General features: G+C 38.1%; 1 protein-coding gene across 1 annotated transcript in view; it reads right to left on the bottom strand.

Moving 5' to 3' along the window:
* Positions 1–18,342: 18,342 nt before the first annotated feature.
* Positions 18,343–25,555, bottom strand: part of TBK1 (TANK binding kinase 1) — a 44,989-nt gene continuing 37,776 nt past the window's right edge. Inside the window, exons 14-21 of the mRNA XM_036894924.2 lie at positions 23,804–23,925; positions 23,633–23,709; positions 23,020–23,059; positions 22,433–22,534; positions 22,216–22,312; positions 21,724–21,830; positions 21,273–21,344; positions 18,343–18,557 (exon numbers count right to left, since the gene is read on the bottom strand). Coding sequence (XP_036750819.2) covers positions 18,506–18,557; positions 21,273–21,344; positions 21,724–21,830; positions 22,216–22,312; positions 22,433–22,534; positions 23,020–23,059; positions 23,633–23,709; positions 23,804–23,925 — 669 coding nt within the window. The 3' untranslated portion in view covers positions 18,343–18,505. The remainder of the gene's footprint in view (positions 18,558–21,272; positions 21,345–21,723; positions 21,831–22,215; positions 22,313–22,432; positions 22,535–23,019; positions 23,060–23,632; positions 23,710–23,803; positions 23,926–25,555) is intronic.

The following is a 25,555-nucleotide window of genomic DNA, read 5'->3' as shown; positions in this document are numbered from 1 at the left end:
AGCAGGGAGAAGGGAGGGACTGATGGCGCTTCCAGAGCTTCTGAAAAGAAGGAAGCCACCTTCTGGTTATATTCCCCCCAGACACACAATCTAGACAACAGATCAGAAATGTACATAAATAACTGCATTCAAAGTACAAGATAGCAAAAAGTGCCACAAGAAGAGCACAAATATTTTCAAACAGTGATGGAGTAAGTTTGGAGAGCAAATGAATGAACATATTTTCAAAATTCTAAGACCCGATGCTCAGCAGTTGCATGAAGAGGCTGGAGCTGGAACACGAGCTGTTCAGCTTGCCATGGCCCCCACCGTTTCCTGTTTTTATCTTACCCTTGACCCTTCTGTGCAGTTAACAGGCCTGGATTCCTACAGGTGTGTGAGTTGGCATGTTGGCTGAGGTTGCTATTGCAAAGGACGCAGTGCAGGAGGGTGTGGGGATGAGAATGGCCATGTGGCTGGACTGGCGCCCGCCTTGAATGCCTTACAAAGAGTTTGTGAGATAAAAATCAGTGGCGCTCAGCTGGAGCGTGGGTGCCTTCTTTCGACCCTACAGCTTGACATCACTGCGTAATGAGAGGTGCTCTGGTGCATGAGAATGACCTGAAGTAGAACAGCTGCCACGAGCCAGGAGCACACTTGGACTTCGGGAACTTCACTCTGTGGGGAGCTTGGAGCATGAAGGAAGGATGATGGAGAGCTACAACAGCCAGCGAGTGGCAGTCATCCTGGTGGGGCCTGGGGCCCCCTCCTCACCACCAGCACTCCCGTTCGTTCCTGACTGGTCACCTGATAGGCTCGGGGCAGGAGAGCAGCCTGAGATGGTAAAGGCCACTTTATTAAAAACCTCAGTTCCTGCAGCAGTTTTTTTCCTTCCTCAAGCCACCCCAGAGTTCAGGGTCTTTGCTCTTAGTCTACAAGTGGCTCTGGATCCTATGCACATTTGGGAGCTGGTCTTCCCAGAGTGCTCCTGCTGCAGGCTGGCGGACCTGGGGGTCAAGAGGGAGCTTTTTGGAACTTTGGGGGACATTTTTGTTCACAAGGCAATGACTGTACACGGAAGCCTTTTTTTTTTTTTTTGAGCTTCTGAACAGAGAGGAATTTCAGAAAAAGAGCAGAGCAGCAGTTTAAAAAATGTGAGCTTCTTGCTTTGCCCTGGAATGAATCAGCTGTCCCCCCTTCCCCATGCCCTCCCCGCTCCGCCTCCCCAGTGCTTGATACCCTAGATTTGGGGAATGTGGCAGGTCCAGAAGCTTCTGGATTCCCAGAGGGCTCGGCAGCCCAGAGCAGGGGAATGAAAGTAAGGACATCCTTTCCCCACCTTTTTTTCCCAAGGAGACAGATTATCAGGATTAATTCTCTATAGATTTTGCTGCATTTTCAACCCCTACTGGGACAGAGAAATTTGTATATCCCCAACCTAAGCTGAAACACAAAGGGTAGTTAGCTCCAGAAACCAGAGCCAAGAAGACAATACTGGGGGTGGGAGTGGGGGAAACATCCAGTCGCTTAATTACACAGGTGGGCACTCCTGGGACTCAGCCTTCAGCCATTCTCATCAATGAGTTCTCAATTCTCCTGGCCAAATATCTTAGAAAGCAAATCATCCAAACCATGTGATGGTAGCCAGTCCTAAAATGGCTCTTGACAAGAGACTTGGTTAGATGCTGTGTGTACATGTGCATACATGTTTCTGTTCTTTTGTGTGCACACTGGGCTGGGTGGGAGGAAGGGGGAGGGTGGGATGAGGGATTAAAAAATTTTAACCACGTATTTCATCAACAGCACTGAGCACAAACCTACTGCTGTGCTGGTGCTTCAGTGACTAAAAGAAGCTGAAGACAGCTCCCTGCCAATCCCCTGTGTCCCCCAGCAAGAGCTGAGGTGAAAATAATCTTGACATCTGGAGAACAGACGTTCCATTTCAATTTGTTTTTATTTTATATGCTCTCAAAAAAAAAAAAAGAATAGTTTTGAGCCTGGAGAAGATGCATCCTGTGACACAGAGTTTTTGATATTTTTAAAGGTGTTCTACTTTGAACTTCCCAGATCTGTGTGGAAAACCATGTCATGGGAAGCACAATGCATTTCCAAAGGCATTTGCTTTCATGCCTCCTGGTGTTCCAAAAGTTTGTTGTTTGTGAAGAATTTATAGGTGTGAAATTAAAATTTGAAGCTTCATAACTTGAGCTCTGCATAATTTCAGACTCCTCCTCTCTTCTAGAGATGAATCAACCCAGCCAGTAAAACAGCTGTGTTCCCAGTGTTTTGGGGAATAGACCCAAGACGGTGGGCAGAGAGCTCAAACCCCAGCACAGCTGAGGCTAAAATTCACTTCCCCTGATTCTGCTGCTTGGCAGCTGTGTGACCTGGGAAAGTCAGTAAGCCCCTTTGAGCCTCTTTGATTCCTTCTTCGGTCAAATAAAGAGGAGTGGGGAGTAACAACACTGGTAGTGTTGAAGTATGGGTTGCAGACACATAGTTGTCATCCAATAAATGGTAATGGCCATGAGGAAACTTTGGAAACCAGAAACACAGACTTATGGAAGGAAGAAAAATATTACCTACAATCCTGACATCTGTGGACACTATTCTTTCTTCCTTTGTGTGTTAGATGTCACATGTAACTGCATTAGATTATCAGGTTACGAATTTCAAAACTAATAGAATTCTCTGCCTTTAATTTTGGCCTCGGCAGATTTACCTATTTTCAGGATCTTTGTTTTATCAGGACACCTTGGACATACTCAAGGTAGGACGTGGGCCAGAGTGGCGGTGAGGTGGGAATAGAAATGCCATGAGCTGGTTAGGATCCCAGTATCGGCCTCTGTCTCCTGTCACTGTCCAAGGATTGGGGGACAATTAATTAATTCTCCTGAGTTTTCCTGATACACAAAAGCTCATTGGGAGTATATAATAATAGTGGTGACTTTTCTTTTCTGGAATTTTAGATTGTATTATGTTCTCTTTGGTTTTTTTTTTTTCACATTTTATTGTACATTCAGAACAGTATTATAGAATAGTGGAGATAATGGAAATCCTCATCTTATTTCTGACTTTAAAGATAATATATCAGACATTGATGTTGGGTGTTAGTTTGAGGGAGGGATGCATAAAAATTATGTCTAGAAAATATATCTCCATCTATTTTTATTTTACTAAGATTTATTTATTTTTATTGAAGTATAGTTGATACAGAATATTGTATTGGTTTCAAGTATACAACACAGTCGTTCAACAGTTACCCATATTAATCCTCACCCCCACGAGTGCAGCTGCTCTGTTAACATAGGAAGATGTTACAGAAACACTGGCTATATTCTCCATTTTGCCATCCCCATGACCAACTTACATTATAATTTAGAAATTTTGTGCCCTTTTATCCCCCTCACCCTCCCCAGCCACCTACCCTAATGCCTCCCCCATGGTAATCACCAGTCACTTCTCAGTGTCTATGAGTCTACTGCTGTTTTGTTCATTTTGTTTTGTTTTTTTACTCCACAAATAAGTGAGATCATATGATATTTATCTTTCTCTGCCTGGCTTATTTCACTGAGCATAATACCCTCTAGTCCATCCTTGTTGTGACAAATGGTAGGATTTGTTTTCTTTTTATGGCTGAATAATATTCCATTATGTATATGTACCACATCTTCTTTATCCATTAATCTACTGATGGACACTTAGGTTGCTTCCATATCTTGGTTATTGTAAATAACAAAGAAATAAACACATGGGTGCATATATCTTTTTGAACCAGGGATTTTGCTTTCTTTGGGTAAATTCCTAGAAGTGCAGTTACTGGGTCCTAAGACTTATTTTTTAAAAACCAGGAATAGATGTGAATTTTATTATATGCCTTTGAGGCATATATTGAAAAGATTATAGGCTTTGTCCATTTTTTAAACCTACTGATACGGTGAATTACATTAATAGTTTCTTAATAGTAAACCACATTTACACTCTTGGTATAAACATTGAGGATAATTTATATAACCTAAATCTTTACTGATGCAGTTAGGTAGATTAGGAAAACATCAGTCTAAATAAATAAAAAGTCTGAATTATTTAATAAGTCTAGTTTAATAAGTTTTGTTCTCATTTTTACATACATTTACATCCAAATTAGAACTCATTTTCTGATGGCCAGCTTTACGAAATAGGTATGATGTCAGTCCCCTTTAAGGAAATTAATGAGCATTATTTTTATAATCAGCAATGGTCCTAATTAAATATAATGTAATGAAGTATTTAGAACAAGGTGGCTGTTCTAATCGGCTTAACATCCCCACTACATTCTCATCAAATAGTGTTTATCCATCTGTCTTCACAGCATGTACAAAAGCACACAACAGCCTGGCATAGACACTAAGTATGAGTCAGAAGAGGTTACAGTGAATGTTGTAATGTTCATTACTTTTTAGTCCTTTCATTTATTTCCTGAAGTTTCTGTTTTTCTTAAATGTACAAATTTCTGAAACAGAAAAGAAATAATCCTGGTCTCTCTAGAGTTTGTTAGGTTCATAGATAATTGCCCAGGACTTCTTTGGTCCTGGGAAAGAGACTAGAGATAAGGAATCAAGCAAGTTTCTGTCCTCCTGGAGCCCACAGTCAGTTGCTGGGGTATAATGCAGGATGAAAAGACAACGAGGTGCCTATGGGGAAAGAAGAGGTTAGAGGATCAATCCAAGAGGTCTGATACCTTCAGAGAGAACAGAAGGACCAGAGGGTAAGGGATTAGCAGAGAAATAATGCAAGAAATTTTCCCAGAGCTGAAAGATTTACATTCCCAGTTTGAAAGGGCGCAGTGAGAGCCTAGTTAAATAATTTTTAAAGGGCTCACTCCAAAGCACTTCATTGGGAAATGTATGAATACAAGACATGAAATGCCTTTCATGAACCCTTCCTATCAAAAGCTACTAGATGCTCTCCACTCACGTGAGGGAGTAAACAAAGAGAAAAGAAGGCGTGGGACTTGAAGTAGGCAATCCAGCTCAAGGAAGAGATAAAAGAAATTCCCAGAAAAAAAGACTCGACCAGGTCTAGAAAGCAACATGTGCACATTGAACTGAGAGTGCTCTGGGGTCAGGATGAAAGTGGGGATGTGGAAATGATCTTTACATATAAAGTTGTATTGAGAGGCTATTGAAACATGTGGAAAGAATTAGAGGTAGGAACAAAGAAAACAAGTAAGTTTAAAGAACCCCAGCAATTACTAATGAGATGGTACAAATTAGCTTGGACCGAGAAAGTTAAATTCTCTCCTACTATTCACCAGTCTGGGAAGATATGCTGATAATATTAATGTTTCTCTCACACTGCAGCTGTCAAGTGTCACATGACCCCTGAGAAATCTCCAAAACTAGATACTATGAGAAATTTTCCTGACAGAAATAAAATCATTACGAATGAAACATCACATTCTTGCCTAAAGGATCTAAGTCACTTTGACACAAAAAGGCAGCTTTGATTTTTAATCCACGTGCACAACCTCAGATAAAGATTTTCTGAACATGACGTCCCACATTCATTGTACTGTGATTTCCCAGCTAACAGGAGCCTGGGTTCACTGTGAAGTCCAGACCTCATGTGCGTCCCTTTATATGTATCCCCACTTTGCACCCGTCAAACGCTGCTTCATTTACATTTTACCAAACCTCAGTCTCTCTCCCCAGCCCTACACCATTTCTTTGGCGAGACCCTGCAACTGCTGCTGGGGCCTGGTCTCCAGTGCCGTACGGTCTACAGGTTTGTCTCCCGGATACCGAGGCCGCTGGCACTAGGGCAGTTTGTAGGTTCTTCAGATTTGGCTGAGACCCTTACCTCGGTTTCAATGTGCATATGTGAGACCTCAGAGTCTCCCGTGCTCAAAGCCTCCATCTCTGACTGCATAGGTTTGGCACTGGACCTGGACTCTGGTCATCTCAGGCCTTACAGTGTTAGGCTTGTTATGTGTCTCCTGAGATTTGAAGGTTCTCCTCAGACTTTCATACCTTCTGCTGAAACCTGGCTTTTAATACCCTCTCCACTCTTCTGTCTGCTTGTCCAGTATCTTGCATGTTGTGTGTCTCTAAGGACACTCCTCAGCCTTGTCTGCGCATTAGAAATTTGCTTTGGGAGAGAGCTTTTCATGACACATTCCACCTGCCAGGAGGCCACTGGTATTCAGGTCAGTGAATGGATAGCTTTAGGATTGGGGGCTGAGATACTTAGAAGTAACATCTTTACTTTTGACCAACCATCAGCCAATTTCTCATGGGCTTTTCTTCCAGTAAACTTACACTACCTCCTGACATAAATAACTTAACTGAGGACAATTTGGAACTGTGGTGGCCACTTGGGAGAAACTGGACATGAATAAGATTGCTAATTTAAGAGGCCTTAGGAAAAGATATTGTCTTATCCGTCTAAAGGAGAGAGAATTTTATTGAATGTAGGAGGCACCTATCCTTTACTTCCATATTTGAGGGATTAATAAATACTGATTTCTTGTTAGCATGGCTTAATGCTATTGCTAAGGGCCTGGGTTACTGTTTAAGCCATCTGTAAGAACTCTTCTTTTGGGTGTGAGAAGACATTTTTTTCTGCATCTAAATTTTCTCCTCTCTCCTTGCAGAGGGAAGATGACCAGCCTTTAACAGTGATAGTTTCATATTTGTCAAGCTTGCTCCCTCTCACTTGGAGTTAGAGTTTTCTTTTTATAGGCTACTAACTATAGGACAGACCTGTATTTTGTGAAGTCATCGCATCCATTAGCCCACCCATTGCCCCATTGATGGAGCAAAGTCCGCGAGGAGGTCACACACTGCTCTGTTGTCTCACCTCCAAGGGGAGTTGCCCTCCTCAGGGCCCCTCCTCTACAGGGGCATCCTAAAGAGAGCCACACAGTACTGGGAACAAATGGGGTGCCGCCCGCTGAGCAGCTCTCCCCTTCATCTTCTTCCCCAGGGAGGGAGGGGCTTTTTGTGTACTCCAGATGTGTTCACATTTGCCTCCTTAGAGAAGCAAGAGCCTTTCATCAGTCACCAAATCTCATTGAGCGAGCTAAAACCTGAGGTAAAGAGGGAGAACTGGAGATCTTTAGTGTTAAGAGTCCCACCCTGGAATTTCTCCTCCCGAGGCCCTGAAAGTGATGGCCTTGCCATCAAAATTAAAGCAGGATGATGAGCCGACACACCAGAGTGCCCCCGAGCAAGTCACACAAAAAACAAGGCCAATTTCAACACGTAGGAGCCTGAAGTTTAGAGCTCACCCCTACATATGGAGAATCTGGATTTCTTGTTTTTAAAAAGAGCATGTATGCATTTGGTATGTAAGCTCCTAAACTGGATTTAACATAAGGTCTCAAACATAGTGACAATTGACAATGCCCGTCCTGTTTCTGTGGATGAATAACCTGGTGAAATGCTACTTGACCTCCCTTTTGCTCTCTTCCAGGAACTATGCAGCTGCCTTGTCTTTAGTACTATGTATGTCAGTGTCACGGCATTTATAAGCTGGAAGGAATCTTTATAGTCAAGTCCAATCCCTATGTTTTCCAGATGAGAAAGCTCCAGTCCAGGATTGTTAAGTGACTCACCCAGTCACGCAGCTCTCAGCAGCAGGAACAAGGTCTGGTGCTGAAGTCCCCCGCCTTTCCACTGGACTACAGTGCTCTCAAGCTCTGAATTTTTCATATATAGCTGAGGTTACTCAGCTCTCAACTTAGAAATGGCTCCAGGCCATCAAATGAGGATTTTTTCATACACCTCTCTCCATTCTTTTCCTTTAAGATAATAGATTAGTGAGGTGGTTAAAATACTTGTTGAACTCAGATTTGTTGACTTTCTATATTTTTTCCTAATTCATGCCTTGGTGTAACTTGTTGCCTTCAAAGGTGGAGATGGGGACACAGAGAAGGAATGAGAGAGAGTGTGGTAAAGTTGTGTTAAGTTACATGGTGAGAAAGCCATCTGGGAGCCTTCACTTAATCAGTACTAAAATATCAATCATTGGTCTCACTCTGAGACCATTTACCTTTTCAAGTGCAGTTGACTGGGTACTTAGGGACCCCTGGTATATTCCATGGCCACCTTCAGATGACTCTAAGGTACTGATGAGTGGCAGAAAGAGTTTAATCCTGAAGAGGTCTTTTGTAGGTGGTCACATCCATTCATCTGCACAGAAGGCTGGCACAAGGATCCCTGGGATTGACATTCTAAGAATCAATTCGTTCTTTTAACTCATCCAACCCAAATCCCACATGGCTGTCTTTGTAAATCAATTCAGTGAGACAAATAGTTATTGTCAACTATACAAAACAGTTAGACATTGGAGATAGGATAAAAGATAGTTCTTGCTCTTGAAGGGAAATAATTCTGTAAGGCATGTATTTAAATAATCTCATTAGAATGGGGTAATATCTCAACAAAAGGTTTTACTTAATCAGATTCTAAGTAAAAAGATTGCTGCCAAACTAATGAGAATACTAGTAAGCTTTGCTTAGGAAAAATAAATGGCCAACTCTCTACATGTATAACTTATCCACTGAAGAGGTGCTCTGTAAATTACTCTGTGAGGGTTTATCAGCTCACATTCTCTGATGTTTACCAACCATAGCACAGTGGTGTGGCAAAAAAAGAGCATTGGGTCAAAATTAGAAAATCTAGCATAAGGTTCTGGTTCTTTCCAGGCAATAGTTTTGGAAGGTTAAGATAGTTAACATTTCTGAAGAGGATTACTCATCTTTAAAATGAAAGGAGTGAAGAAGATGATTTTTCTGAATTCCTTTGGGGCTCAAATCTCAAACCATGCTGTTCCGTATCTGAAGGGTAACATGTAAACAGAGGGACTTCTAAACTACTAAGTTAGAGTACCCGTACTTTGTTAATTGAAAAAGAATGAAAGAAAATATTAATCCAAGGAAAAATGGATGGTTGAAATGCACTAGGCCTTGCATTTCACAAATATCTTAATCAGATACCTTCCTTAGAAACTGTAGATCATAGTCATTTATGTTTTAATTAAAGGAGGGTCTGGTGCTGGATCACCTATCCTGTCATCAGATTGTTTGCTAATGTATATATATATCTTTCATATCTAGTTGAGGTTCCTCAATTCCCAACTTACTTAGAAATGGCTCCAGGCCATTAAATGAGGATTTTTCTCAGACAAGTGGTAAACGCTAAGCACTTATGTAAGATATAGAATGGCATGGAAACTCATCCCATGCTCGTGGCTAGGAAGAATTAATATCGTTAAAATGGCCATCCTGCCCAAAGCAATATACAGATTTGATGCAATCCCTATGAAACTACCAGCAACATTCTTCAATGAACTGGAACAAATAATTCAAAAATTCATATGGAAACACCAAAGACCCCGAATAGCCAAAGCAATCCTGAGAAAGAAGAATAAAGTAGGGGGGATCTCATTCCCCAACTTCAAGCTCTACTATAAAGCCATAGTAATCAAGACAATTTGGTACTGGCACAAGAGCAGAGCCACAGACCAATGGAACAGACTAAAGAATCCAGACATTAACCCAGACATATATGGTCAATTAATATTTGATAAAGGAGCCATGGACATACAATGGCGAAATGACAGTCTCTTCAACAGGTGGTGCTGGCAAAACTGGACAGCTACATGTAGGAGAATGAAACTGGACCATTGTCTAACCCCATATACAAAAGTAAACTCAAAATGGATCAAAGACCTGAATGTAAGCCATGAAACCATTAAACTCTTGGAAGAAAACATAGGCAAAAACCTCTTAGACATAAACATGAGTGACCTCTTCTTGAACATATCTCCCCGGGCAAGGAAAACAACAGCAAAAATGAGTAAGTGGGACTATATTAAGCTGAAAAGCTTCTGTACAGCAAAAGACACCATCAATAGAACAAGAAGGATCCCTACAGTATGGGAGAATATATTTGAAAATGACACATCCGATAAAGGCTTGACGTCCAGAATATATAAGGAGCTCACACGCCTCAACAAACAAAAAACAAATAACCCAATTAAAAAATGGGCAGAGGAACTGAACAGACAGTTTTCCAAAAAAGAAATACAGATGGCCAACAGACACATGAAAAGATGCTCCACATCGCTAATTATCAGAGAAATGCAAATTAAAACTACAATGAGGTATCACCTCACACCAGTAAGGATGGCTGCCATCCAAAAGACAAACAACAACAAATGTTGGCGAGGCTGTGGAGAAAGGGGAACCCTCCTACACTGCTGGTGGGAATGTAAGTTAGTTCAACCATTGTGGAAAGCAGTATGGAGGTACATCAAAATGCTCAAAACAGACTTACCATTTGACCCAGGAATTGCACTCCTAGGAATTTACCCTAAGAATGCAGCAATCAAGTATGAGAAAGACAGATGCACCCCTATGTTTATCGCAGCACTATTTACAATAGCCAAGAATTGGAAGCAACCTAAATGTCCATCGATAGATGAATGGATAAAGAAGATGTGGTACATATACACAATGGAATACTACTCAGCCATAAGAAAAGGGCAAATCCAACCATTTGCAGCAACATGGATGGAGCTGGAGGGTATTTTGCTCAGTGAAACAAGCCAAGCAGAGAAAGAGAAATACCAAATGATTTCACTCATCTGTGGAATATAAGAACAAAGGAAAAACTGAAGGAACAAAACAGCAGCAGAATCACAGAACTCAAGAATGGACTAACAGGTACCAAAGGGAAAGGGACTGGGGAGGATGGGTTGGTAGGGAGGGATAAGGGGGTAGAAGTAGGGGGGTATTAAGATTAGCATCCATAGCGGGGTGGGAGAAAGGGGAGGGCTGTACAACACAGAGAAGACAAGTAGTGATTCTACAACAGGTTGCTACGCTGATGGACAGTGACTGTAAAGGAGTATATAGGGGGGACCTGGTATAGGGGAGAGCCTAGTAAACAAAGTATTCGTCATGTAAGTGTAGATTAATGATTAAAAAAAAAAAATGCAGTTCCTATGTGGTGACCTCTAATGAGTTCTACACAATGATATAAAGGACATATAAAAGTGTAGGCAAAGGGTCTGTTTGTGTTTATACAGAGGATCAAAGCCTAATTTGGCTACCCCGAAAATGAACTAAGATACGATATGAAAGAGAACTTCCAACATCAGCACTCTCGGGAAGACTCATGCCAGAAGATGATCATCAAAAAACCCCAACAAAGATCCACGCACTGCTACAGCTGTAGATGCACCCATCCCACCAGTTCCTGGACTTGCCATGGGAATGAAGGAGATATCTAAGCTGGCCTGTGCATACAGTAAAACAACAAATTTGACTGGATCTATACTGTTGGAACTCAACCAAGAATTAGGAGAAGTGCAAATTGTAGCGCTCCAAAATCTTACAACTACAGACTATTTACTGTTAAAAGAACATATGGGATGTGAACAGTGCCCAGGAATGGGTTGTTTTAATTTGTCTGATTTTTCTCAAACTATTCAAATTCAGTTAGATAATAACCATCATATCATTGATAAGTTTTCACAAATGCCTAAGGTGCCTAACTGGTTTTCTTGGTTACACTGCAGATGGCTGGTAATTACAGATATGCTTTGGTTATGTAACTATACTCCTATTATGTTAATGTGTGTGCGCAATTTAAGTAGTAGCTTAAAACCTATACATGCTGAAGTTACTCTACAAGAAGATATGTCAGAGAAATAATCAATCTTCCCATGTTTTCTTCCGCCTGCTACTTCTACAGCTTTTCTTCTTCCTTCCTAATTACAACCCTTAAATAGAATTCGTGCCTCGTATCAAATTTACCGAGTATCATAATTCTTCCAAGTGGTAAAGATACCTCAAGACAAATGCTGGGCATAGAAGCCACAGGGCATAAATATGCAAAGAAGTAAAAAGCTAACCTTTTCAAACAATAAGGCTTCCCTCTCACTTACCAACTTCACATTTCCCTGTATGGCCCCGGAAGATGACTGGTTAGCCAGAGACCGGTAAGATTCCTCAAGGGAGGAACAACCTAAGACAGGCACAGTCGCGGGGGGCCATCAGGTGAGAAATTGGGGATCAACAGAGGTGAGGCTTAGAACCTCACCCCCCCTGTTCTGAGAGAAATCTGCATACGTGGATGTTTTATTGCCCTGGTCTAGCTTGGATTAACACATAGTCTACAGGCACACACCTGATCATCTACATTTGCTCTCTTACAACACTAAACTATGTTTTCTACCTTTATCTTGTATCTACCTACCACTTCAGCATTTTATTAAAAATAATAATAATAAAGAGAGAAATGTGGTATCCACATATAAATCAAGTATAAAAACCAAATGAGTATTCATATTTGAACTGTTTAGAGTTCATAATGCATGAGCAAAACTGAAAGTTTCTGTGATGACTGCCCTTGTACTGTTCACTATGTAACTTATTCATTATGTAAGAATTTGTTCTACATGTAAGAACTTGTTTGTTATGCCTCAGAAGATTGGAGACTGACGAAAATTAGGCTTGGGGTGGATTAATGATTGTGAATTGAGCATTGACTCCCCTATACAGAATTTTATTGTCGTTAACAACCATTTGATCAATAAATATGAGAGATGGCCTCACAAAAAAAAAAAAAAAAAAAGGACAGACTTCCAATGGTAAAATAAATAAGTAACCGGGATGTAATGTATAGCATAAGGAATATAGTCAAGATATTGTAACAGCTTGGTAGGGTGATAGCTGGAACCTAAAATTATGTATATAAATGTTCTACCACTGTGTTGTACACTTGAAACTAATGTAATGTAATACTGTGCGTCAACTACCCTTCAATAAAAAATAATTATTAAAAAAAAAAAAAAGATATAGAATGGCATGGGTGTCAAAGGAACCATAACTATAATACTGATCCAGTTGCAAGATGAAACATGATAAAGACAGTCTGCTTACCTCAGTGGAGGCGGTAGGTCTGCCGGGAGCCACGCTACTCAAGCTGTGTAGCAAAGCTCAGGCTGGAGGAACCCCCACAAAGCAGGGGCCTTCACAGCTGGCTCCCTCTATTACCCACCTTGATTTTGTTTTTCTCCATTATACTATTGGCTTTCCTTTTGCTTGCATTTTTGCCAAAGACTAAGCTAACCTTTGATAAGCAGCACGGAAAGGAGGAGAACATAAACTTCCCAGAAGCTTTTCAGGACAGTGCTCCTGAAGAATAGAACACACAGGGGCCAGATGGCGATCTTGGCATAAAATACCAAAACCTGCAGTCAGTTATTCCAACATTGACTACCCCATCTCCACCTAAGTAGGAATGCCCCCCTTGTTTGCAATGCTAGTGAAATTAGTGATGAAGAGTTTTAAAGGAAAATTAGAGAAATAGAGTTATAGGGGAATACTGAATGGAATACCTGTCTGACACTTGATCCATCTTCTCATGTTTCCTTCCATCTGCTACTTCTATAGCTTTTCTTCTTCTTTCCTAATTACAGCCTTTTACTAGAACCTGTGCCTCATATTTGGAATTACCGAGTACTATAATTTTTCCAAGAGGTAAAGATGACTCAAGACAAGTGCTGGGCCTGGAAGCCACAGGGCATAAATCTGCAAAGAAGTAAAAAGCTAACATTTTCAAAGAACATTACTTCTCTCTCACTTACCAGCTTTACATCTCCCTGGATGGCCCTGAAAGATGGCTGGTTAGCCAGAGATGGGTAAGATTCCTCAAGGGAGGAACAACCTAAGACAGGCACAGTCGCAGGGGGGCCATCAGGTGAGAAATTGGGGATCAACAGAGGTGAGGCTTAGAACCTCACCCCCCCAGTGTTGAGAGAAATTGTCCACACCCATGGATGTTTTGTTGCCCTTGTCTAGCTTGGATAAATACCTGGTCTATAGGCACAGGCACAGACCTGATCATCTATACTTGCCTTCTAACAGCACTAAATCATGCTTTCCCTTTTTTTGCATTTACCTACGATAGAATAAATATTATGAGGGGATAAAATGTACCCACTGCATTAGAAATATAGATGATGATACCTGCCTAGCTAACTGTAGCAGTGAGTGACCTGTACTTCACTCTGAGCTGATAAGACTCTATAGTCACTGCTACATGCTGCACGTTTTTGTGGTCACATGCATTACTCAGAAACCACTTTGCATAGAAACAAGAGACACAATAGAGTACATGTTGCTAGGAAAAGTTTAGGTCAAGGAACAGAAAAAAGATCACCTGTCTAACACTTGGCTAACCATGTATAGATTAGAAAGAAACAAAGAAAAAAGCTTGCCTATGCTTGTTAATCAAAAGAACAAATAAAAAATAATCATATCCTTGTGCAAAATGGTATAAATAAAGCTGTCATCGGCACTTTGTCAAGAGACCTCCTCCAACTGACTCCGTGTGCTGTCTCTCCATACACCGACTCCATCCTGCACCTTCGGGCATCCCACCCCTAGGCTGGAGCTGGACTCCCGCAAGGTCCACACCCTTCCCACCTGCACAGCATGAAGGAGAAAGCTAAGATCTGCAGAAGGTGCTCCAGAGAGGTCACTTACCCCTTTATGCCCCTCTCTCTGACCCTTTTCCATTCCAGTCAGGCAGGACTGGACAGAAAATGCAGAGCTTTAAGCAGTAATGTATTTAAGATGCCTAAAATCTTTCAGTTACACTATGCTTTATAAACTGACCCAAATAAAAGAAATACAACGTCCACTGTCCTTGCTTAGGTTTCTAAGGAGGAGGAACCTACTGTGATTATTCTTTTGTGTATTCTTAAGTATTTAATTTTACACGCCAATTAAGGCCATTGAAAATAAGAGCTGTTTGACTCATAGACACTGAGAAGTGACTGGTGGTTATCATTTGAGGAGGGGTTGGAGTGAGTGCTTGAGGAGTGTGCGGGGGAGAAAGGGGCACAAAAATCTCAATCACAATAGAAGCTGGTTAAGGGCATGGAGAAAATAGCCAGTGATTCTGTAACATCCTCCTCTGGTGACAGTAACTGCATAATTGCGGTGAGGATTTAATAATACAGGTAACTGTTGTATCACAGGGTTATACTTGAAACCAATATTGTCTATCAAGTATACTTTGATTTTTAAAAATTTAAGAAAAGAGCTGTTTTTGTTTTCTTTTAAAGCTAAATGTTCATCTCTATCTAGAAAACTTCTCTGAACCTGAATGGCTAAAAAGCATAAAATTGGATTATAAAAATGTTCATGGCTTTTAATACCTCACCTTCAAATTGTTTTTCTTCATTTTATCTCAATTTCCCCTCAGATAGCCATGTTAAACAAGGCCTTAGGAGCTGCTTCCACCCCCCTACTTAAGGGATGCTCTATTTTAGTAACAGAAACAATATTATCTGAAGTGAAACATTAGCCCGAGATAACTTACCTCCACCTTGGCTCCAGAGCAACTTGGATTTCCAATTCTTCAAGCAGGTCAGTGATTTGGGGAACCAGTGAAAGAGCTGTGCTATTCTTCTGAAGGTCTTGTTAAAGTCAGTTCTTATGGCCATGGCTAGAACTCCGAGTGTTCCAGAACGACTCTCTACAGAAATCATGGATGAGGAAAACACAGTAACACCCACATGTGACACTTTAGCTGTGAACTCTCTTCCAGCCAATGTGTCTGGGGACCACCTGTTAGCCCTAAATCCCCTTCCTCTGTCATTCCTTTGGTTTATCCTTTAGACCTTAGCCCTCATAAAGAGAAACTGTATTAATAGATGTTCTTTCTAAAGAAAGAGTTTTAATCTTCAGAAACTCTAACTTAATGCAACACTTGATAATTTTTAAGCACAGACCCTATCCCCATCCCACCCTGCCCCACTGCCTTCATAAAACACAATTACTTTCATAGGGGAGCAAAGTAACTAAATATCCCCTCATTCTGCATCCCAGAGAATTGTCCATGGCAATTAAGAGGACTTAGTGGTGACTAACAAGCTACTGCCTATAGCCATAGTCTTGATCCCATTTGTTATGTACATTTTTCACTGGAAAAAATGTATTTTAAACCTTGGCAGGAATTTATTCCAGAAAAAAAAAATTTCATTCTTACAAGTCAAGAAATGTGTAAAAGCGCAAGATTTTCCCCAGGGTCCTGTAACTTGTTGAATATTTCTCTAGACTGTTCTTCCACAGTATCCTGTATTTGCCTACTAGGCAACCAGGTCTGAGTGTCTCATCAACACTCCTGAAATTCTAACAATTGGTCCTTGTGCTTCCTGCTTCTGCCAAAGGAAACACATCTCAGCCTGCTTAGTCCCTAAACATACTGATGCAATATTTGGGCTCTGCTTTTACATGTCACATTGAATTTTTGGTGCTGATTTATACTCTTAAAAAATAATAATAACCCAAGGATATTATTACATTATCAGTTTTTATTTCCACATCAGATGTCTTAGTTTTCTATTCCATTTCCACCATTTCTTAGGAATTTGGACTTTGAGTCTCTTATAAGTGACAAGTGGGGAGAAGTCCAACTAAAACAACAGTGTTAAGACTTTTTCAGATACTTTGGTCTTCCTAAGAACGGGCTTTGGGGTGGTAGAGCCAGCTGAAGCAACAGTCTTAAGATTTATGTTTTCCTTTCAGCACTATCTGCTCCAACACTTCCTCAGTTTGAAAGAATTGTTTGCAAATTCTTGAAAGAAAATTGCAAATTTTCTATAGCACTTCCTCAGAGACAAAGCACAATGTGTAATATGCAATTCTGAGATAAAAGACTAGGTCTGGTTGTGGCTGAGAATTTTTGACATTTTGGATGATTGCTTATTCCTACTAAAAAGTCCCCTTCTTAATTCCAAACATCTTACTTTAGCATAGACCACCAAAGGAAGTGAACTTCATTGCTTAAAAAAATAACAGGAAAACAAAAAAAATCCAGGATTACTATAATTTTTTTCTGTAATTTACCGATGAATAAATTGTATTTTCAAAGAAATATTTTGAGGAGAACATCTTTTATAATTTCACTTAAACAGTCACTCTGAAAATCAGATTAGCCAACTGGTACCACCTTGTATTTATTAACTTATGATGTTTTCAATGAAGATGTATTTTTGAGGGTGAAACATTGAAAGCAAGAATGCTTGGTTCCATGTTGCTATAATGGGGAACAAAACATTAAGTTTTAACAATTAAGACATACAAGTTAGATGCACAATTAAAGACATACATATTAGATGGACAAATGGAAAACAAAAATCAAGAGGGACTGAACACCCCCTTGTCTCACTTTCAGAACAAACAGGTATTTGACAGGGGATAACTATTTTTAAAAGTAAAGTCATTCTCCCATGCATTTACAGCTATAATGCGTACACATGACACCTAAAACTCACCACTAAAATAATACATCCATTTGGGAGTTCATAAAAGTCTTACTCCATTTTTAGTTTCCCAATGTTCATGGTAGTCAAATTTATTTACTCTTTAGGACATGATGTCTTTTTGATACACAGGTTGTGCAAAATCACATTTAATACTCTGATAAATCAGAAGCCAAAACCAAAACCAAAACCAAAACCAAACCTTACTGAATGAAGTAATTTCTTGCTGAGTTTACTCTAGGACTCTGGATGGGTTTTTAAAGAGAAACAGATTTTTAAAGAGAACCTTCCTAGATTTGTATACCATAAATTTATGAAAGAATTTCTATTAAACAGAATCAGGAAGTTTAGAAAAGACACAAAATTGTCCCTACATCCAATATTCTGAAAATAATTTACCATCATCACCCATTACCCATATTATTTCTTTCAAAAGATAACTTTCGTTTCTCAAGCTGTTGTACACAGAAAAATATAAACTCTTTACATTAAAATTCATAAATTTATTGATATTTTTTCACCAAGTACTAAGCAGAATTTAAGGTATTTACGGCTTAGAACAGTTGAAATGATCCTAAAATTTTTATGACTGTAACACATATATAACTAAAATAAAAATGAATAGTATTTAATAATTAAATCACTTGAAAAAATTTGCTCAATAATTTATCTGAAATTAAACAGATACAAGGATAACTGGGATCTGGGCATCTTGTAAAATGAGATAGTATCACTTTATCCTTCTCATAAAACTGTGATCCTAGTAAAACAGTGGTTCAGTTCTATTCCCCACCCACAGAAGCCACAATGTGCCAACTCTCAAGCCTTTTTTGATTTGTAAGAATGACAATTTTGGGTCCGCTTAAAAAATGTTTCCAGGAGGCTGTCAGAGATGTGTGACTTAGTCTCACTCAGAAGAGGAGAGGATCAGCATCTCAGCCTATGGGTCATGGCTTTCTTCTGTGCTCACTGAGGTCAAATGTCCTCATGTAATTATAAATGTTGAAAGGTAAAATTACATCTTAACAGCAGCCAAAAATTTATATATTTTTAATGTATTTACAATATTGTACATATTTACATGACCACATCAAATACTGAATTGTAGAAACAGGAGACCATCTATACAGGCATTTATTTAATGCCTCAGCATTATTTCCTTGTGCAAACTGAAACCTTTCTCAAATTTCTTAGAAAGCTAAAGACAGTCAACACTGCGAAGGCCACCATCCATGGTTAAAGAGCCAAACCTAAAACACAAAAGAAAAAAGGCATCTCAAAAGATTTATTTATTTGGCTCCCAACATTTTAAGGAAGAATACAGTATACTTTTCAGAGGAATAAACTGTTATTTTTAAAGGTTTTTTTTAAAACCATGATCTGCTCTATTTTCACTGAAACAGTAGAATTATCATTAAGTATGTGAAAAAATACAGTTCAGTAGCTTGAGAAGACTTCTTAAGAGAAAATGGAAAGTGAGAAAATCTAGAAAATATTGGGAAGAACTGGATAATTTCATTTTGGTGGGATGTGATTTATAGGCAAAGATGTAGAGTTGGGAGTGTGACATACTCAAGGACACTAAGGAATGGAACCTGCTAGAACAGAATGTTATTTGGGGAAGTAGTGGGTAAAAAAAGGTGAGAGAACAGGTGGGGGGCCAGATTATTATATTCTTTGAATTCTGGTATGAATTGAGACTTGCCCTTTTAGGTAACAGGAATGACTAGGAATTTCTGAGCCAAGGGAACAGCATGGCATGATTAGTCTAGTGTTTGGGAAGATGGTTTTGGCTGTAATACCTATGGCAGATGGGAAGAGCCTGGGGTTAAGGTAACAGGTGGTAAGTTATTAGCACAGCTCACATGGAAGAGTAAAGGAGACCTGAATGAGTGTGATGGGGGGAAATACGGAACATTTTGAAGGAAGACTACCAAACCTGATGAAAGGGAGTAAAGAGTAAGTGTCTAAAATAACATGTTCAAGGAAGTAGGAGAAAGGTGGTTCCACTGAAGAGGATGAGGAAATCAGAGGGGAAAATGAGTTGGGAAGAGTGATACTGATTTTTAGGTAGAAAAAAATGTGAAGTGACTGCGAGTTATGCATATAGAGACAGTGCTCAAGACCTGGCTCCTATTAGTTCTGGCACAAATCCTTCAGCAGTCACTTAACATTTAAGTTATGACGATGCTGTATTTCATCACCCATATATTGCAAGTGAACTGTAATATAAACACAGGGGGAACTGACTGATTGGACATGCCTATGTTGGGAAGTGGGGATTTTATTCCACAAGGCATTAAGTGATTCAATGTAACAGTTTGTTAAAGTGTATTTTAATAGTCTCTTCTATTGCGGATTCTTTAGCCTTATAGGATAAATTCAGGATTTAGCTGAAGTTGTAAAGAAACTATAAATTAGATACTAAAAAAGTTAGATAATTACTATGTAAGTGCTATAAACCAATAGGAAAAAGATTAAAAAACCCAGTAGGCAATTGGCCAAAAAAGTTGAATGAAAGTAAAAAGATGCTTGACATCAGTATTAACCAAAGAAATGCAAATTAAAACAAAGTATCTGTTTTTCTAAACAAATCAACAAACGTTTAAAAACCTGATGACAGTATTGACAAAAGCATGGCTTTGTCTGTTTGGGACTATAACATATAAGCCTTTTAAAGAGCAAATCAGTAATACCTATCAAAGTTGAAGTGTGCATCATCCTTTGACCTAGCAATTTCACATCTAGAAATTGATCCCTCAAAAATTCTTACACAATTACATGAAGCTCTGTATACAAGTACGTTCACTGAAGCATGGTTTATAATTGTGAGAAATTATGCCCAAAAAATAGGAATGTGTTACAAATAGTTATGGTAGAATCACATATTGGAGTATTGGGAAGCTGTTAACAATGAAAAAAACATAGAGTTTTATGTACGGACATGAAAAAGTACCCATGACACATAACCTTCAGTGAAAAAGACTGAACAGAATTATTCCATTCTTATAAAACACACATGTACAATAAATTATTAATACTGATTATATCTGCAGGAGCAGAGGGACATGAGAAAGGGCAGGTGGAGTCTTTTCCAAATTTTTACCATTAACATGTATGAAATTTTTACAATAGAATGTATTCTAAAAATCAATTCATTAAAAAAAATTGGTAACACTACAGAAGCATCTGGTAACTTTCTGCACATAGGTCAAAAATTATGTGACTTTCTGATAATCTTTCTAAGCTTTAGGAACTTTTATTTAGTCTTTTTATTTGAAAGAATAGGTGTAGTGGGCAAAGGATTATTTGAGGATATAGGAGGCTGAGTTCTAGCTCCAGCTCATCTTTTTAGGTATGAACTTCACTACCAACAGAACATGGATAAAGGCTATCTGCTCTGCTACCTACTGTATAAGGTTGGAATGCATGTTAAGTAAGATAATGCAGTACAAATATGCCCTTCAAGTGTACAAGATACCATATAAATGTGAAATATTTCTATTAGCATTTTAGGGCTTACAGAACCCATGGATGAGCACTTAAGGGTACAACAGAACCTAAGAGTTCTATTAGCTAAATATGACTTACGTAGCACCATTTAGAGTGCTGGCATCTTATAAGCAATCTTATTCCAAAACTGAAAATTATGATTCTAATGAGAAAATATTATGAAAATAATGTGTAAGAGAGTTTTGTTTTCACAAAGTGGTTCAAACAAGCAAATAATTCTACTAACCAGTGCTTCTATAAAATGTATCAATCACAGTTGACTTGTCTTTATCCAAATAACCCTAAACATATTAAGAGGCTCTATGGAAGTCATAAAATATTAGGGTTCCAATTCTTATATCCCTTTCCCACTGCTTATCATATTGATACAAGCAGACAGACAGATACAAGTACAGATGTACATATACTCAATTGCATATAAAATCACAGGGCAGAATATTTGCATTACTCACCTTTCTAAAATATGGTTATTTTCAGCAAGTTCTTTAACCACACCTTCCATTTCTTCCTTTAATTTCTTCATACTATACATATAAAATAAGGATGATAAGCATCTCTGCTCGAAAAAGTATGCAAATATTTTAGAATTATATTTATATTATTTTAGTTCTCTAGATTGAACTAGGTCATTAAATAAGATTAGCAAATATACTCACAACAAATATAAAAAATTTCAAAATAAAAGAGTAAGATCGTTCACTACACTGATGGACAGTGACTGCAATGGGGTACGTGGGGGGGACTCGATAATATGGGTGAATGTAGTAACCACATTGTTTTTCATGTGAAACCTTCATAAGAGTGTATATCAATAATACCTTAATAAAAAAAGGAAAGAGTAAGATCGCATGCTGAAATAAACACACACAGAAATATCATAGTTACTAAATAATAAATTCTTACCCTAGAGTCATTTCCACTAATGTGTTAGAACATGGATAAATTGGGGTCATAGTATGTTTGATTCCACTGGAGGCTGCAAACATTTTCTGAGGCAAAGTTTCTTGTAACTAAAACATCAGAAAAACCCACATCAATCACAGAACAAAGTGCTTACCACAGATCTTCTATCAAACATTACAGGTTTTAAAAAGCTCTTTATAGCTTTAAGTTTTAATTTTAAAACCATTAATGATAAATAGTTAAATCACATTCTTTTTAAAAAGCTTTTCTTATATATATAAAAGAATGGTCTCTCAGATGCTTTTAACTATAAAACATGTTGTTTTTGAAACGGCTCAAAATACATATCACAAATGGGCAAGCAGAGCTAAATACAGGCATATTATATCCTATTTCTTCCTTCTTAATCATTATCAAATATAAATTAAGAATTTTATTTAAAAATTTCCTAATAGTACAACAGCTTTTTTTTAGGTACTATGGTAGCTATACCTCATTAGTATAGTCTTGATACTTCGATACTTCTTCCTCGATATCAAAACACTGACTCGTTAAGGATAATAACTGTTTCCTAAGATGAAGCATCTTTCTGAAAAACAAGAAGAATTAATATAAGCTGTCTAATGAAATCTTACTTAAAATATACAACATACATTAAATTGTATATTGTGCAGTCAACCACTAATCATTCCCCAAAAAGTTTACTTACCTCATCCACTCTTCTGACTTATCCAAGAATGCCTCATACTTTTTGACACATTCATCTGTAAAGTGGGTCATGGCTTTTGTTGCATGGTAATACAGTTTTTGCCTATAATTTAGAAATAATCAGAGGCTTAAACTGATGTCACTATTTCTATTCCTGGTATTACAAATGTTATATATTTGAAAGTGACCTGTTCCCTGTAATGACTATTGTGGCTTTAGAATATTTACAGTAGAAAGTCAAAGTTAGTTCTAAGATTGACATTATAGCAACAAGATGAGAAAGACAAGTATCAAAAACTATTTGATGAGGTTAAGGTTAAGAAGGTGGTTAAGTCTGGCTTTGCCCATGATCTCTATTATCTGTCCTTCTGCAAGCAGAGTACCGAGGCAGAAGACTGCCATCTCATTCACTGATCTCAGCAACCTCTCAACCAGGGACCAGATAGGTGGGCTTCAAATATATACACACTTAGTAAAAATTCTGGAAAGCCAAGATTAAAATGTACTTTTTATTGTAAATAATTTTAACTTTAAGAGGAATCATATTAATAACAAAAAATAGTTATTAAACATAATCTGGACACTTACTTATCAAATTTGTGGATCTGCTCTTCATTGTATGCTAGTCCTAAAAATAAGAAAACATATTGATTCTGTAAATGCAGAATCATAAAACTGAACACAGTATTTTTTTCTGAGATTATTACTTCAAAGAGGCTGAGTTTAAAGCAGATGTCACAAATTCATGACGCATGGGTTAGGTTTAGCCCACAATTGTCTGTATAGTGTTAACATAAAAAACCATTAACTGCCAACATTTAAAAATCAGGATATTTCTAATAACATCTGTATTTCTAGCTTCTCCTGAGATACAGGAACAATGGGTAAGAAATCAGGTGAATGTGAGTAGTGGCTGCCCTTTAGATGCGTATTTCCTTTCCAGTTGTCCTCAGGCTCCACTAGCCAATCTCACTCCTTTTTTTGTTACCTGCCTGGCCTCTAAAGGTTTTAGAGTTCATGACCCCTGATTTAAAATATTCAAAAGGTTGGTTTTAAGAATAATTTTTAGTACATTCAACCTCTTTCCTGATAGAATCAAGTCTCTGAAATAAGTAGCCACTCTAACAAACACACCAAATTACTTCAACTGAATTACAATTAGTAGGGCTGATTAGATTAACAAACAGCAAACTTTACTTACTGCGTTCTGCTTTGTCTTTTTTGAACTGATAGTAAATTTCTGTGATGCAATTTAACAGGACTTGCAGTTTTTCTACACTAAGGAAGAAAAACCCAAACAAATTAGTTGAGTCAATGTGAAAAAGGCCATTTGATAATAAAAACAGAAACTACCAATAAAGTTATGACCTACTGTCTATCTTTTGGATGAGTGCCTTCTTGATGGGCCCATGTATCTGCCAGCAGTCCACCTGGAGATAACCTGCTTTCGATATCCTGAAGACTGGTTTCTATTGTTCCCTGAGAACTGGAAAGCTAAATCAAACCAATGGGTTGAGATCCAGATTACCCAAAATGAGAGATGATAATTACAATGACAATGGAGTATAAAGTCTGAATCATATTTATTGTGTAGATTCAATTCAAAGGCAGGATATTTATTTTTATCTTTAAATGCAAGGTCAGTTTCTTAGTCTGACATCCACAAGCACTATGATAATAAAACATGAGACTAATTAGTATTATAAAACATCTCTTACATTAAATATACTTTTAAAAAAATTCAAAATACTTTCAGGTTACCTTTTGTTTTTCTTTATCTGTAAAATACAGTTTAATACTTTGTATCTCATAGTTGTTATGAAAATCAAATAGGAGAACCATTAGCATATTCCCAAGAATAAAATATAGGTATTCAAAATTGTGCTGTCTGTTTAGAGGTCAAAGGAGAATGAAGTGAAACTTTAAGATTCTGTTCATTTTAAGCTTAGTAAATTTATCACTTATTTACCCCAGAATTCAGTACTTACAAAACTTTTGAAGGATGAAGGTTACAGGACAAATATCTAAAAATTTTAAAGGTCCTGATTCTGTTGTTTTCCAAATAGTTTTAAATGGCAGTTTACACTGGTGCCCTTTTTATTACACTCTTGTCAGCGCGGGTATTATGTTAAGCCTTGCTAATTTGAAAAACAAAAATAGTATCTAACTGTTATTATGATATGCAATTTTCTATCACTATTGTGGCTGAATATTTTTTTTCAAGAGTTTCACTAGATCTATTCATTTTTAAATTTCTAAATTTCTTTTGTCTATTTATTACAGATTTAATGTTTTCCTTATCAATTTGTATGAGCTATTTTTATTAAAAAATGCCGTATCCCATTTCCTCAATCTATTTGCTTTTTAGCATTATTTTTTTAAATTACAGAGAGCTTAAATTTCTATAGTCAAATATATATCTTGCTTTTTCATGCTTTATGTCTTCTGTAACATTAATTTTAAGAATGTGTTACCTTTTACTTCCAAAATACAGAAAATAGTTTATGGACAAAATTTTTCTACAGCGTGACACAGAAGTGCGAAAATAGCAAAGCCAAAGGACCAAGGAAAAGGGGGTAAGAAGTAAAACTATGAATAAACCCACTGGTGGCAATACTGTGTCTATTAAAAAAGTAGTGTCACACACATATGCAAAAAAACCTGGAAAATGCCTTTACTATAATGTCATACAAAAAAAGTAAAAACAACTGTATGTTCACAGGATAACACTTAATAACATATGGAAGGTCATTTAATAATATATATAAATAATCATTTTGTAATATATGAAGAGATGACTAAAACAGTTGTCATTATTTTAGCAGCATGATGAACACCTGCAGGGCTTGCTAAAGCAGTAATTGCTGGGCCCTACCATCAGAGGTGTCTGAGTCTACAGATGGGGCTCCCAAATTTTCATTTCTAATAAATTCCCATGTGAGGCTGAGGCTCATGGCCCAGGAACTACTTTGAGAACCACTGCTATGGGACACTGAACAGTGCTAAGAGCAGAGCCTAGAGAAGATAGCAAGCAAGCAGGAGACAGGAGAGTAGAGGCTGGAGGCAAGGGCAGAGCCTGCAGCAGAGGCTGACTGGGAGGCAGAGATGGAGACGTAATATTCTA

Source organism: Manis pentadactyla, chromosome 10 (assembly GCF_030020395.1).
Source record: "Manis pentadactyla isolate mManPen7 chromosome 10, mManPen7.hap1, whole genome shotgun sequence".
Classification (NCBI taxonomy): Eukaryota; Metazoa; Chordata; class Mammalia; order Pholidota; family Manidae; genus Manis; species Manis pentadactyla.
The sequence above is the reverse complement of the archived record's forward strand: the minus strand, read 5'-3'. Positions and strand labels throughout refer to the sequence as shown.